Raw genomic sequence first — 13,546 nt, 5'->3', positions numbered from 1 at the left:
TAAATGTTGAGATAAATCCTCTTACTCTGCAGACAGTCAACCAGCTCCTCCTGCTTCATCCTCCTCAGGAAGTTCACTGTGATCTTCAGAAACGCGTCTCTGCTGCTCTTCTTCTGCTCTTCATCCTCAGCATCCAACTCCTCCTCATCGTTCCTCTGACTCTCTAAGCATTCTGGGTAATCTGGACTCAGAACCTTCTTGATCTTCTTCAGCTCCTTCTTCACAAACGTGACAATGTTTTCCTCCAGCAGCTGAAACAGAAACTATATGAATGACCTGATCCAATAAAACCATGGAGCCAAACATCAGATCCATGTTGGACACATTGACATCCACTGGTCTAAAAGTGCAGCATGGAGATGATTGAACACAACAGATGAACAGTAGTAGTTGTACATGTACAGACCATAAATATGGAGTCCAGCTGTGTTTGGTGCTGCTGTACAGACTGAGCACTGGGAACCTCTGAGCTCTGCTGGTCCACTCTGTGGAGGAACCATGAAGAATGAGTCCACACAGAGACACACACAAGGTAAAGGTCCATGAAGTGATGTTGGATGTGAGCAGTGAGTCAGAGACTCCCTGTAGTGGTGAAGGTTTACTGTCAGTCAGTGGCTTCAGTCTCACCAAAACACCAAACCAAACAGAATGATTCAAAGTGACAACAACTCACTGTGACTCTGATACAGGTTGGTGTTTGAAATTAATAACAAGATCATTTGACTGGTCGCTCTTGAAGGACACACAGCTGGGTTCAGGTCCAGATCCAGGTTCAGGTCCAGGTCCAGGTTCAGGTTCAGCAGATCCTCGTCTTTGATGGGACCTGAGAGAAAAACACCTACAGTGACTCTCACACATTGAGTCCTAAATGAGCAGTAACAGTAAATCAGTGATGTGTCTGTGACTTGGAGACAGAATCATCACCTCTGAGCTTTGTTCTGGTTCTCATGGTCCCCACACAGACTGGTTTTAGAGGGAGGGGCTACCTCCTCTCTGTCCTCACACTGATTCATGCTGCTGGATTCACACTTTCTACCTTCATGTGGAGAAAAAACACAAATCATTTTCAGGTTGTCAGATAATTATTGAGCCACAATTTTTTCAAGAATCTTAGAAATAAAGGGTAAATTTGAATTTCCCTACAGTTGGCTAGTTCTCCAGGGTCCAGAGTAGTTTTTTTCAATAAAGTTTTGACGACAGCCACCTTAAAAGCCTGTGATACATAACCTATATGTAAAGACTGGTTGATCTGGTTGGGATTGGGTCAAAAAGACAAGTGGACGACTGGAAGAGTTAATTATTGAAGTTAACTCCATATGAGTTATGGGGGAAAAGTAAATAAGACAGAGGACTTGGTAAATTTATTAAAGTTGTTGGATTAAAGTTGTATGAGCTGATTAATATGTAACAAAGAGATAAACTTTGTACAGCAATTAGGTTTTATCTGATCTGAAATCAGGTTGTCAGCCCAGACTCTGAAACCCTGGTCAGAGTCCAACAACCGTGTCACATACACACATCTATAGATTCATAATGAGAAGATAGATAAACAGGAAAAAGAAGAAACTCAATGAGACTGAAAAAAGAATGGAATATTCTTACTGATTTCAAAATTTGAATGTTTGAGATTTTAATTTAGATCTACTGATGATGTTTATTTTCTACACATAAAAGTCAGTTAATGTCTGACAGGATTTTATTGCTGTCAGTGTCATGAAGACAAGAAAATATAACTAATATGTTGTGGTGAAAATTTCCCATAAACAAGCAGATGAGAGAGTTGTCGTTTGTGTGATCTATAATAAAAAAAAAATAAAATAAAAATAATCGTGAAAGCAAATCAAAAACATGGATGTTGATTGTGCACATCAACAAACCAAAAACCTGCTGGGGAGATCAGTGCACACACCACGAAGGTGTGATGCAAAGAGCCCACGATCCTCAAGTTGCTTCTTCCTTTTAACCTCTCTGTTCGACTACGGTGGAATGTCTGTGTAGCCCAATCAGACTGATGCACCATCTCCTCCCTGTCGCTGTGTGTGGAGATTTTACATTCTCACACCTGCATTGCTAACGTCTAGAGGAAGGAGCACTAAGTCCCAACAGACAGAGAGACACAACTCCCCGGCCTTGGGTTTGGGAGCTAGAGTCCAGAGTCTATCAGGCAGAGACAACCAGTGAACAATTTAGGTGAAATGTCAAATACATGAAACAAAGGTAAGACAAAACATAAGATATTAATTGCAGAACACAAGTCATAAATCATATAATAACTGCATAGAATAAGGAAAAAACTATTTTTTCTATTATGTGTTTAATGAATAAATATAATACACATATAAATATAAATATAATATAAATAAATAAATATAATACACATGTCAAAAACATGTCGTTGATATAACACAAACAACTTCTACAAACCATCTAAACCAGGAGACACAAACTAAAGATCCTACAGATGAAGGGAAAGAATCAAACAAGGCAAACTTACAGTTGTTTTCCAGAGCAGAAGAAGACGACTCTGACACCTGACACAGGTGAACTGTTACCTGGACCGGAAGCAGGAAACAGGGGCAGATTTTCACAATAAAAAGACATCATGTTGCATGACTGAGTGAAAGCTGGGATTTCATTGTTGAAGATAAATGTTAGTGATTGTAGTGTCTGGTGGTGAAGTTATGGGTTAAACAGTGTTTTACTGTCAGTGGAGAACTGAGCATGAAGGAAACAGAACCACTGTTTGTAGAAACCTTTAGGAAGCAGGACAAGCTGTGAAAACCCAGTTCACAGTGTGAATAACACTGAATGTTGCATCAATGTGATAGATGTGTGTGGAGTCAGAGACCGGCTGAGGTGGAACTGGGTTCAAACTGGGTTTGTTGTTTAAAGGCAGCTGGTTGAGTCGAGTGAGGCAGGACTGGACTCTGGATCAGGGCGTCATCAGTGAGAAGCAGACTGATGTTAGAGCAGCTCAGTAACAATGAACAGACTGAGACAGGAAGTGAAGTCACTGACATCACCTGATAACTGAGCCAGGAGGTGGAGGAGCAGAGCAAAGGCTCGTTCACAGGTTCTGAGCAGATTGGATCCACACTGATCGGAACCAGCTCACATTGGCTGGTCCTGATTTCTTACATACAGACCCAACAAGACCCAAGATTGTAGCTTTAGGTGTTAGTTGCTGTATTTGCTGCAAACTGATGTTGAACTCCTCTTTTTTGCCTTTGAAATGTTTTGTTTATTGTTTTTATTACAGACTTATGTCACATGTTTCAGTGACTATATAAACATCAGACAGGTACATGATGAGCCATTTCATGTAAAATGTATTCCTATGGTGATTCATATAAACTCACTATCACCACCACTCAGAGCAGAACAATCAACAGAGACTTACTGTAATATACAGTAAGACCTGTTTGTTCTGTCTCCAACCTCACAGCATGTGAGCACCATTCTCTTTCTGTAGACAGCAGCTTAATGGTTTTATCTCCGTCTCCTTGCTCTCTGTTTTCTAGATGCAGGCAGGAGGCTTCAGGCTATTGAAAGGGAACGTTCAATCTGAAACTGCCTTGAAGAACAGAATATTACTTTGACACCAGAACAATGGATGCAACGGTGTATTTATGAAGTTAATCATATGTCCACGTGTCACAGAGCTTCATTATGTGCAGATTCCTCTCTGTCAGACTTCTGCTGTTCAAGCACAGGATTCAGGAGGCTCAGGATTCTCATAGGACATAAAGGACGGATGTGGGCTGAGCAGATGGTCCAGATTCAGGCCAGAGTCAAGCTGTAGACATACGAACTCAAAGGGAAGCACACAACAATTAATGCTGCTTTGATTCCTAAGGTGGTTTCTGCCACAGGCCAAGTGGTGTGTTGGCATGACTCCACACTTTATTCACTTTATATGGGTTGGTTTAGGAAGTGTCTGGGGGAGAGGAGGGACACATCTGGAAGGGTTAGTTTCAAGAGTGTGGGAATTTAAAAGTCACACACAGAGAGAAGAGGCTGATGAAGATGGAGGAAGAGGGGGATGACGAAGGTGGTGCTACTGATGTGATTTGGACACTAGATGGGACACGGCTTCTAGATTCTGGTGCAGACCTGTCATTCTTAGAGTTTTCAGTAGAAGCTGCTCTCAGACTTTCTCATGTCTTACTTCATCCAACCTGTCACTTCACTGTGACACATGGAGTCCTCTGCTTGTTAATGGACATGTGAACGTTCATTAACATGGATGCCTATTTGGCTGTCACCTGCCATTTTATCACTAAGGAGGTACATTGCGTATCTGCAGCTTTGTGTTTTGCTACGGTTCATGTTTCTCACTCTGTTTCCCCACACCCACACTGCAGCTCACTTGGCTGAGGCCATGCATCTACTCATGCAAGAGTGGGGAGTTAAAGGGAAGGTGAGAAACCAATAAAAGACAAGATTATCCTGCGATATGGTCAATACTAACTGTTATACCAGACTTGTGAACATGTTGTAATTTTTCCGACAGGTGACAGGCCTGGTTAGAGACTGTGCTGCCAACATGATTGCATGTGCCAGTACTCATCTTGGGCACATAATGTGTTTTGCACATGTGCTGAATATAGTGGTGAAGAGGTCTCTTGCCCAAACCTCTGAACTGGAGGACATCCAGAGTAGGGGACGCAGGATAGTCTGGCGTTTTAAGTCCAGCACCACAGCCAAGGAGAAGCTGGAGGAGATGCAGCGACAACTGGCCAGGCCAGAGCACAAATTAACACAGGTGATTACTGTGTGGATATTATTTTCTTTTGTTATTGTGTGGGAAATTTTGTGTTTGTCATCACATGCTGTGCCTCTGGCTGATGGTTGTTCCTGGGGGGTCATCAAGCTTTTGGTTATCAAATGGTGGAGGGTTCACTGTGGTGACCATGGGAACATTGTTAAAGGAAGTAAAGGGGGGTTTACTGCACTCATGTATATAAAAGAATAGTCAACAGCTCATGTGGGGGTTTGTAACAGGGTATAAATACAGGTCTTGTGTCTTCAGTCCTTCAGTGGATACTTTGTACATAGTAAGATTTGCCTTACATCTTAAATCTACTGTAATTGTGATCTACTCTGTGTCGACATGAGAGTAAACTTTGAGATGGTTTATCACCCTGATGATCTCCAGTTGATTTCTTGATGAGAAGATTTCCACAACAATAGCTACTGTAATTGTGATATTTTTTTTCTCTCCATCAACCTTGCTTGTCATCTTATCTTAGGTGGAAACAAGATGGAACAGTACATTCACCATGTTGAAAAGGCTGTTTAAGGAGAGAGAGCCACTGGGTGCAGCTCTGGCCACCCTCAATACAGACCTCACCCCGTTCACCTCAGAGGATTACCAGGCGATGCACCACTGCCTGAAGGTTCTTTCACCATTGTTGAAGTGTCTGGGGGAGAGGAGGGACACATCTGGAGGGGTTAGTTTCAAGAGTGTGGGAATTTAAAAGTCACACACAGAGAGAAGAGGCTGAGGAAGATGGAGAAAGAGGGGGATGAGGAAGGTGGTGCTACTGATGTGATCTGGACACTAGATGAGACAGGGCTTCTAGATTCTGGTGCAGACCTGTCACAATGTGACAGGTGTTAAAATGTTAAAACATTATATCTTAAGCAGATGTGGCCATATCACACACCCACTGGGTGAGAAACTGGCCACAAATTTGAGAAATAACCTTTGTGAAAATTTGCAATGCTGGAGAAGGTCACTGCCCTTTCAAAGGCAACCCTACTGGATCCTAAATATAAAGAGCTGGGGTTTTGCAGCCCAAGCTGCCATAGATAGACTGACCAAGGAGTGTGCTGCAACAATGCAGGTGGAACCAGCACAGGCACATCCACAGTCATTCGCCTTCTGAACCAGTGGAGGATGGCGGTCTGTGGGCCCTGCTGGACAGGGATGTGGGGGCTCAGCAGCAGGCGACCAGCACAACTGCCAGTGCTACAGTGGAGGTTCAGAGGTAAAGTAAAGATAACGATCTCCGTCACCATTTATGCTCACGCTCTGCTGCTGAATGACAACGGCCTAATAATTACTTTCTAGGTACTTAAAGGAACCTCACATTCCACAAACAGATGACCCACTAAAGTACTGGGTTATAAAAGGGTTACACCCGCACCTTTATTAGCTGCCAATGAACTTCTTGTGCACACCAGCTTCCTCTGTGCCCCGTTAGAGGATTTTCTCGCTTTATACTTATTATTCACAATGTAACACTTGTAAGCACTTCTCACTCTATCACAAAATGATCACAAATTTTTTTTTTACGCTTTTTATTTTGTACATATTGAAGTACAGCAAGTACAAGGAGGCTGGTTGAAGTAGATGACATACTTGCAGTGCACCACCAGATGTCACTGTTCTATGTGGTTTCAAAGCCCCGCAAGTATGGTTCATTTTTCCGGCACAATCAGATGAACCCTGTGGAAGCTCCATCCTTACCAAAAAGTGTGAAGTAGTCAGAACCACAGATCTAAGTCCAATACATTTATATTGTAAATGTGACAAAACAATTTACCATGCGATAACATTTGCAGTATCATCAAAGATCCATCTGTAGCTGTCCATCACAATATGGCACTCAGCGTAAGATATGCTGCTTGTTAAACTGCTGGACAGAACAACAACAAAAAAAGCCTGAGCCTCTATTTCTTTGTGTTTTTTATGTTTGGAGTCTTTCCAAAAAGTGAGAGACACGTCAATTTAACATGCCTAGTTTGGTTTAAAGTTATTTATTCCGCCGTTGTTATTGTTTTTATTATATCCTGTAGTTTGTCAAATCTAAAACATGTGCCAAACTTCCTGCTGGATCTTTAAACAAAGACAAACCCGGAATGGCAGATGAAATAACTTGAATTTATTGCTTATCTCCAGTAGTAAATGTTCCTACTTGCGCTTTTAAAGGAAACAGGCCACCACAACAACTTTTGATGTTGTTTCCTGACTTTTAAGGACGTCTAGTATGTGCCTTTATTATTTACATATTTAGTAAATTGTTATTTCAACATCAATTCAAACAATTCATCAACATTTTGGTAATCTTAATCTTATGTTATTTATAAACTTGTTACCTTGTCTAGTGCCTTGTTACCGATCCTTGCCAGTTCCTGTCTCTCCTTCGCCGCTGTCTCTTGTTCCTCAGCTGAGCTTTGCCTGTTTTTGACCTCTGTTTTTGCCTGATCCTGTATGCTGACGTTGTCCACCGTTGTGCCTCGACCTCTGCTCGTATTCCGGATTCCAATTTGCTCATTAAAAGATCTATTACTTACCTTACTTACTTTGTGTCTGGCGCTGTGCATGTGGGTTCGATACGTCAAGGGCCGTGACATTGTTGAACCACTTGAAACATGTCAATGCAAACAAGATTATTAGTGTTATGCTCTTTGACATGTCTAAATCTGTTTAAAGGTATTTAGTAAATAGAATGTTTAGTGTTTATGTTTAGTGAAGTGTTTTAAATTCTTTCAGGCAGGTCATGACTATGGTTTCTTCTCTGACACACTCCTGCTATACACTACTGTATATTAATCTGTAACATTTCAACAAGTCCTAATTTCCTTTGTCTCGCTTCCTCCACAGGTGTGAGGTCTCAGGTTCAGACTCATCAGACTGTGATGGGAGCTCTAGGAGAAGAGGCTCATTTCAGCTGTTTGCTCACTGAATCTAAAGACGTTCTTCAAGTCACATGGCAGAAGATTTTACCTGATGTTGACAAGAATGTGGCAACTTACAATAAGTTTGGCCAAAGAGTGGATCCTGATTTTAAAAATAAAGTCAAATTTAAAGTCACTGAACTACAGAACAGCTCCATGGTTATCAGCAGTGTGACAGAGCAGGATGAAGGTTGTTACCTGTGTCTGTTTATCACCTACCCTGAAGGAGCGTTTAAAGGAAGAACCTGCCTCCAAGTCTGTGGTGAGAACCTGAGAAAACATGATTTTACTTTCATTCTGTGATGTGTGTGTGTGTGTGTGTGTGTGTGTGTGTGTGTGTGTGTGTGTGTGTGTGTGTGTGTGTGTGTGTGTGTGTGACCTTCCTCCTCTGTGATGTGTGTGTCCTCAGAGCTTCATGAGCCCATTCTTCATGTCAGAGGATCCAACTCTTCTGAAGAGTCCCTTGTTTCCTGCTCAGTCACAGCTCGACCTGCTCCCACAGTAACACTGACTGTCACACAGCAGCACCTCTACTTCTCCCACTACAGCACCGTCACTGTCACCAACGCCAACAACACACTCACTGTCACCAAGACAGCTGTGCTGTCTGGTCTCCATGGCGACGGCACACAGGTTGGATGTGCAGTGAGAGTCCCCTCTGGTCCTCAGAAAGAGGTGTTTATGAATATTACTGAGGTTAAACCAAAGTCTGCTGATGGTGAGAAACATGTCCAAACACTGATTCATGCACTTTTAGATTCTTTATCAGTCTGATGCTTCAGTTTCTATATTCAGGGTTTGATGAAGAAGATGAAAACAGCAACAAGAGTAAGTTACTAAAATGTTTTTGTTGTATTTACTGTTTACACCTTCTTTTTATTTATATTTTTCTTTTGCCCTATTTTTATAGGAAGGAGATGGATTTTGATAGTGGTTGTTGGTTTGATTGGTTTGAGTTTCTTCATTGTCCTGTGTTTACGATTCAAGAGGTTCTTCTTCTATTCTTCTTTTCATCATGTTTTTTCACCTGTCACTAAGAAAAACCTTCAATCTACTACTGAAGACACTAAAAACGAAGACACCATGTACGTATATGTTGTTCTCTACTGTTTTTCTTCTGCTCAAATAAAAACAGATTTTTACATCATTGTTGCATTTTACACTTTCCATCACATGCTGTGATGTTAATAGCACACATGTACATGAAGCTGCAAACTCAATGTCAGTGTTTATCTGCCAAAAAATCTTGAAATATTTAAATAACTGGAGTAAAACTATGTTCTGATTATCTTTTTAGAAACCGAGCACCTTCAAAAGAAGACACTAATTTGTCTAAGGTACAAGAAGAACTCTGTACACCTTCAATAACGCAGAAAGCTGAGGTCAGTAAGCGAACCCCTCCCCTAAAGAAAAGGAAGAAAGTGTAAGTTTGTTGGATCTACAACTAAAATATTAAATGGTGGTAATGAAGAAGGACCTGGAACAGGAAAATCTAGCAGCTGGGAGAGAAGACAGACGTTACTGTTAATGGTAAATCAGGCAGAGTTACACTATGTCACAGCTTTGGACGCAGGATTTCCTGCTTTCCTTTTCCTACTGTACGAACCTCATCATCATGTGTCTAAGGTGCTGCTGTACCATGATTGTTACTGATGTTGCTGTTTACTGTACTACTAACTGTTTACTATTATTTCAGGTTCAAACTTTAGATTTTTGTAATGAACATTTTATTACAATCAACTTTGTGTTTGAAAAAGAAAACTGTGTGAATGAGTTTCAGTTGGTTTCATTCCTGTTCATGACAGAAACACCTGTTTAGCTGTTTGAATGTAGAGCTGATGATAACTGTCTACATTTCAAATAACACTATCTACTGTAACTGCAATTTAAAGTGTTGCTATTTTTATGCTTTTTAAAACCTTGAATGGAACTGAAAATTACAATAAAATATTTACAACCAATTTAAAGTCTAAATATTCAGTTTAAAGTAAATCAAAACTTTCCGTATTTGCATAAAAACTAACACAAAGACATTGTTGTATCAAGTGATACAACTTTAAATCAATTTTGTTGATAATTTAATTGGATTCAACTAAGAACACACAAGCAGTAAATTCACTGGTGAAGGACATTTGCACATGTATGAAGGGCCACAGCTGCTCATACAGTCAAAATGTACGACACTCAACTCGCGCGCCCTGTGAACCATCAACTTTTCCAACTACTACTACTACCTGCTTTGTTTCAACCTCGTCTCCTGCACAGACAGTACATCTACCTTCCTTCTCTCCATCATGTCTGCTAGCTCTCTGCGTTTCACTGTCATTGTGCTGACATTAAGAGCCCCCATTCTCAGATCTGTGCTCCTGCCTTTCCTTTCTCTCTCTGACCACAAACCCTTTTGCCTCCTCTCTTTCATTGACCAACAGTTGTTCAATTTCTCCTGGCACCCTGTTGGTTAATAGCATCAGTGGTGGCCGTTGTTAACCTGGACCGTGACTGATCCAATATGACATTTGAGAGTTATATGATACTGCTTTTTTCAAACTTTGACTTTGTGTTTTTACAGAATTGTAATAAAAAAACTGAACGTCATAAAGCTGTTGTGATTGGTTCCTGTGTCAGCCACTCTGAAGCTCATCACAGGATCCAACAGTGGATGCTGTTAGAGGATCCAGTCCTATGCCAAAAAGAAACAAGACGGAGCAGGACTTTATGCATGGTCAGGAAAGAGTCAGCTGTCACCATGGCAACAACCAGGTGTCTGCATCCATAGCACTTCCTGGCATCTGTGGCCCCTCTACAGTCTGGAACCAGCAGCCCCATGCCCAGCAGCAGCACACATCCGTCCTGGAGGAAAGCAGGTGCTACCAACACAAGCTAACGTGATGAACACAAGGTGTCCAAGCTTGTCTTGAAGGCAGCGCATATGTGGGTCAAGCTTCTGTCCAAAGGCCCTGAAGCCTCTGAAAGGCTGCATCTACTGTAACACCAACATGTTCACCAGTGTCTCATCCAACTCAGCTTGAAAAGATCAAACAGCAGCTTCGTTTAGATTCTGTGTTTCAGTAAAAAACAATGATGTAAAGCTGCTTGTTTCTGGCTGGAGGCAGATGATGCAGCATTGATGACGTGTTGCTGCTCCACAAATCGGACACTCAACCTTTTAGGGTCCATGAGGTCAAAGTGCTCCCAGACATGTGAGTGTAGTCTTTGTGGCACTGGCTCTTCCTCGATATCCTCCTAACTGCCTCCAGATGCAGCAGTTCATTTTCGCTGATTCCAGTCGACTAACAGGTGCTGACCCTCCTCAGCCGGTTACCAGCAGCCCCTCTGCTTGTGCTGTTTGCAGTGATAAACATGCTAATGTGACCTCCCTCATTTTTAGCACAAATCCTGCAATTCAGGGTAAAACCAAAAGGTGGAGCTTTGTTAAAAAACTGATGCAGGTGACTGACCTGTATAATCAGGGTCAAGTACTAAGTATAGAAGCAGTTCTGAGAGCAGAACTTAGAACTGATTGTGTCATATCACGCGCTGTTTGGTAGACGAACAGACAGACAGACAACAGGCACTTTACAGCCTTTCTCAAAAGCTGAGAAATTGCAACTTCGTAAAATTTAAATTCATGGCAGTGTTGAGAATTTTATGTACTTTATTTATCACAGACAGGCAACAAACAGTAGCTGATGCTGCCACAGCTGTCAAACTTCTGGAGGTTTATCAGTTACTGGATATATTGGGTTGAATTGGACTTTACAAATGTACTTAATGAAATCCCTAATTTCTCTGTATATATTTTAGCATATACTGTACACTTCAATGTAGTGTGTGCCAGCCTGCATGCTTCAGGAACTGTTTTCAATTAAAAAGAGCATTTGACTCTTTTAAGCAAGCTAGATAAGCATAACAATAGAAGCCTCCTTTCAGACAGAACGGCCAATATACAAATCTGATCAGACTGTTTTTTACCAGCACCTTCTCCCAAAGAGAAGAGTCCTGCACTGTTACTGTTACATTGCATAGGTTAACTGTCAGTAGTATTTCTAGTTTGATACCATGCATTCCCAGTTGTATGGTATGAAGCTTGTGTAGAATCACTCCAGCTTGATGTTTGTTGACTCACTGTGTCTCATACAGTAAATGTTAAAACACTTCCAGAATAGAAGCTTTAGCAGCATGTGTAACATCACATTATGTGAGCTGTCAATCATTATCTGCATTGACTCGGCTCTTGGCCTTTCTGTCTGTGTGTTGTCAGAGTGTTATCAGGACTCACTTCCTCCTCACTGCAAACAGCTGCAGCTCTAAAGCTGGAGTCAGGTCCTTGTGCATGTGGCGCCCTCTGCTGGCAGCTGAAAGCAGTGACACTACATGACCAGAGGCTGGGCCTCAACTTCCCCACAGACATAAATCCATCCATCACACTCATAGCACAAACTGGATGGAAGCAGCTGTTAGCAGCACGTTGGACATCTGTTCTCTATCTATGAGTCTGTGCTGGTTCTCCGGTTCTTCCTCCCACAGTCGGTACCTGCTACATGTCAGAGCGTGGGTGGACCCTTCCTCCAGACTCCAGCTCTGTGGCTCCAGCTCTCAGTGGTCTGTTCTTGCCAGTTGGAGCTGGATCAGCAGCCCAACAGTGTAATCACTCGATCGGTGCTTTCTAAGCTGTTCAGGTGTCAGTGGGATCATGGATGTATCTGTAGTGACGCACTAACTAACATCCTCAGCTCATCTGGCTGCGGATGATGGAAGAACTTGGCTTTGAAGTCAGTCTTGTTCTGTTTCACTGGTAAGTGGAGAAACCAGAACTTTGAATTCAGGGCTGGACTTAACTACAAATCTAGTAAATGGAGCTTTTCGTCCTGCTTCACCCTCCTGCAACCTTCAAATCTCAGCACATGGATCATCAGATACCTGCAGCCATATTTCTGTCAGAACTAGAAGCAGCAGAGCTTGTTTGGTGCTTGGAAACAGAACCAGTGGTTGGAAGAGTCCACCCAGAACCAGCTCACGTTCTGGCTTCTGACACGTTGGTCTGGAAATCAGTTCATTATATGAAACAACAGATTTTTATCCTTGATGATAAATGGAGGATGTTAAAAATGTTACACTCACACGGGACAAACTAGACTAAAAACACAATGACCCATACACGTACTAAGTAACAATAATAAGATGTAATGAAGCAACAAAACATACACTAAAGGAACAAGTAATAGCTAACTAAAGATCACTGCACTAGCAGGATAAAGGGCTCACACGAATAATTACAAATCTAAACACAGAACACAGGGACACCACAGATTCAGCACGAGCAAACAAACCTGGATAAGGACAAAACAGAACCATGAGGCACAAGTGAAGACAGGTCCATGTAACATTCATTGACGAATCAACAACACTCAACTCAAACTAGAAACTCAATACACAGGTGGACTTGGCTCGGCCAGTGAGAGAGATTTCTTTGTGGTGATTGATCTGAAACTTTCATTTATTGAAGCTGAAATATTTCAGTTGGTTGAAGAAAAAAAAGAAATCTTCTATTTGGTTGAAACACTAAATTTGATTAGTAAAAATTAAAATTAATCACATCAAAAAATAATAATAATCCCAATAATACATGTTAATGTATCTTAATAAGGTCAAAGTCTGGTGGCTGAGACGGTGGTTGCTAAGGGTTGGCTCGTGGAACGAGCTTTTTGTCTGTACTGAGGATACAGACCAGTGTGCAGATCTGAGCGCAGTCCAAAGGGAGTGGACAAGAAATAAAAGACGGCTTCTGTAAGACGGAGCGTGTTTGCAGGGGGAAGTGGTTTTGAGATACGAGGGACCCGGGTCTTAGAGGGGCCTGACG

General features: G+C 41.8%; 2 protein-coding genes across 7 annotated transcripts in view; one reads left to right on the top strand and one right to left on the bottom strand.

The window, feature by feature from the left end:
- LOC114845095 (OX-2 membrane glycoprotein-like) overlaps positions 1–9,647 on the top strand; it is a 123,424-nt gene extending 113,777 nt beyond the window's left edge. For 2 of the 3 annotated variants that reach the window (XM_055507039.1, XM_055507038.1), the window contains exons 2-6: positions 7,613–7,948; positions 8,096–8,404; positions 8,482–8,514; positions 8,597–8,771; positions 8,984–9,647. In XM_055507039.1, the coding sequence (XP_055363014.1) occupies positions 7,613–7,948; positions 8,096–8,404; positions 8,482–8,514; positions 8,597–8,771; positions 8,984–9,113 (983 nt within the window). In that variant the 3' untranslated portion in view covers positions 9,114–9,647. The remainder of the gene's footprint in view (positions 1–7,612; positions 7,949–8,095; positions 8,405–8,481; positions 8,515–8,596; positions 8,772–8,983) is intronic. The other variant, XM_055507040.1, reaches the window with a different exon arrangement.
- The window catches only part of LOC114845087 (NACHT, LRR and PYD domains-containing protein 3-like), a 182,779-nt gene that overhangs the window by 105,906 nt on the left and 63,327 nt on the right, over positions 1–13,546 (bottom strand). Inside the window, exons 2-5 of one of the 4 annotated variants that reach the window (XM_055507034.1) lie at positions 925–1,036; positions 674–823; positions 407–485; positions 26–251 (exon numbers count right to left, since the gene is read on the bottom strand). In XM_055507034.1, coding sequence (XP_055363009.1) covers positions 26–251; positions 407–485; positions 674–823; positions 925–1,013 — 544 coding nt within the window. In that variant the 5' untranslated portion in view covers positions 1,014–1,036. Of the gene's footprint in view, positions 1–25; positions 252–406; positions 486–673; positions 824–924; positions 2,501–13,546 lie in introns of those variants that run through there. The other 3 variants (XM_055507035.1, XM_055507037.1, XM_055507036.1) reach the window with 3 other exon arrangements.

The sequence above is a fragment of the Betta splendens genome, chromosome 2 (genome assembly GCF_900634795.4).
Source record: "Betta splendens chromosome 2, fBetSpl5.4, whole genome shotgun sequence".
In the NCBI taxonomy this organism is placed as follows: domain Eukaryota; kingdom Metazoa; phylum Chordata; class Actinopteri; order Anabantiformes; family Osphronemidae; genus Betta; species Betta splendens.
This window is presented reverse-complemented; position numbering and strand designations above follow the sequence as displayed.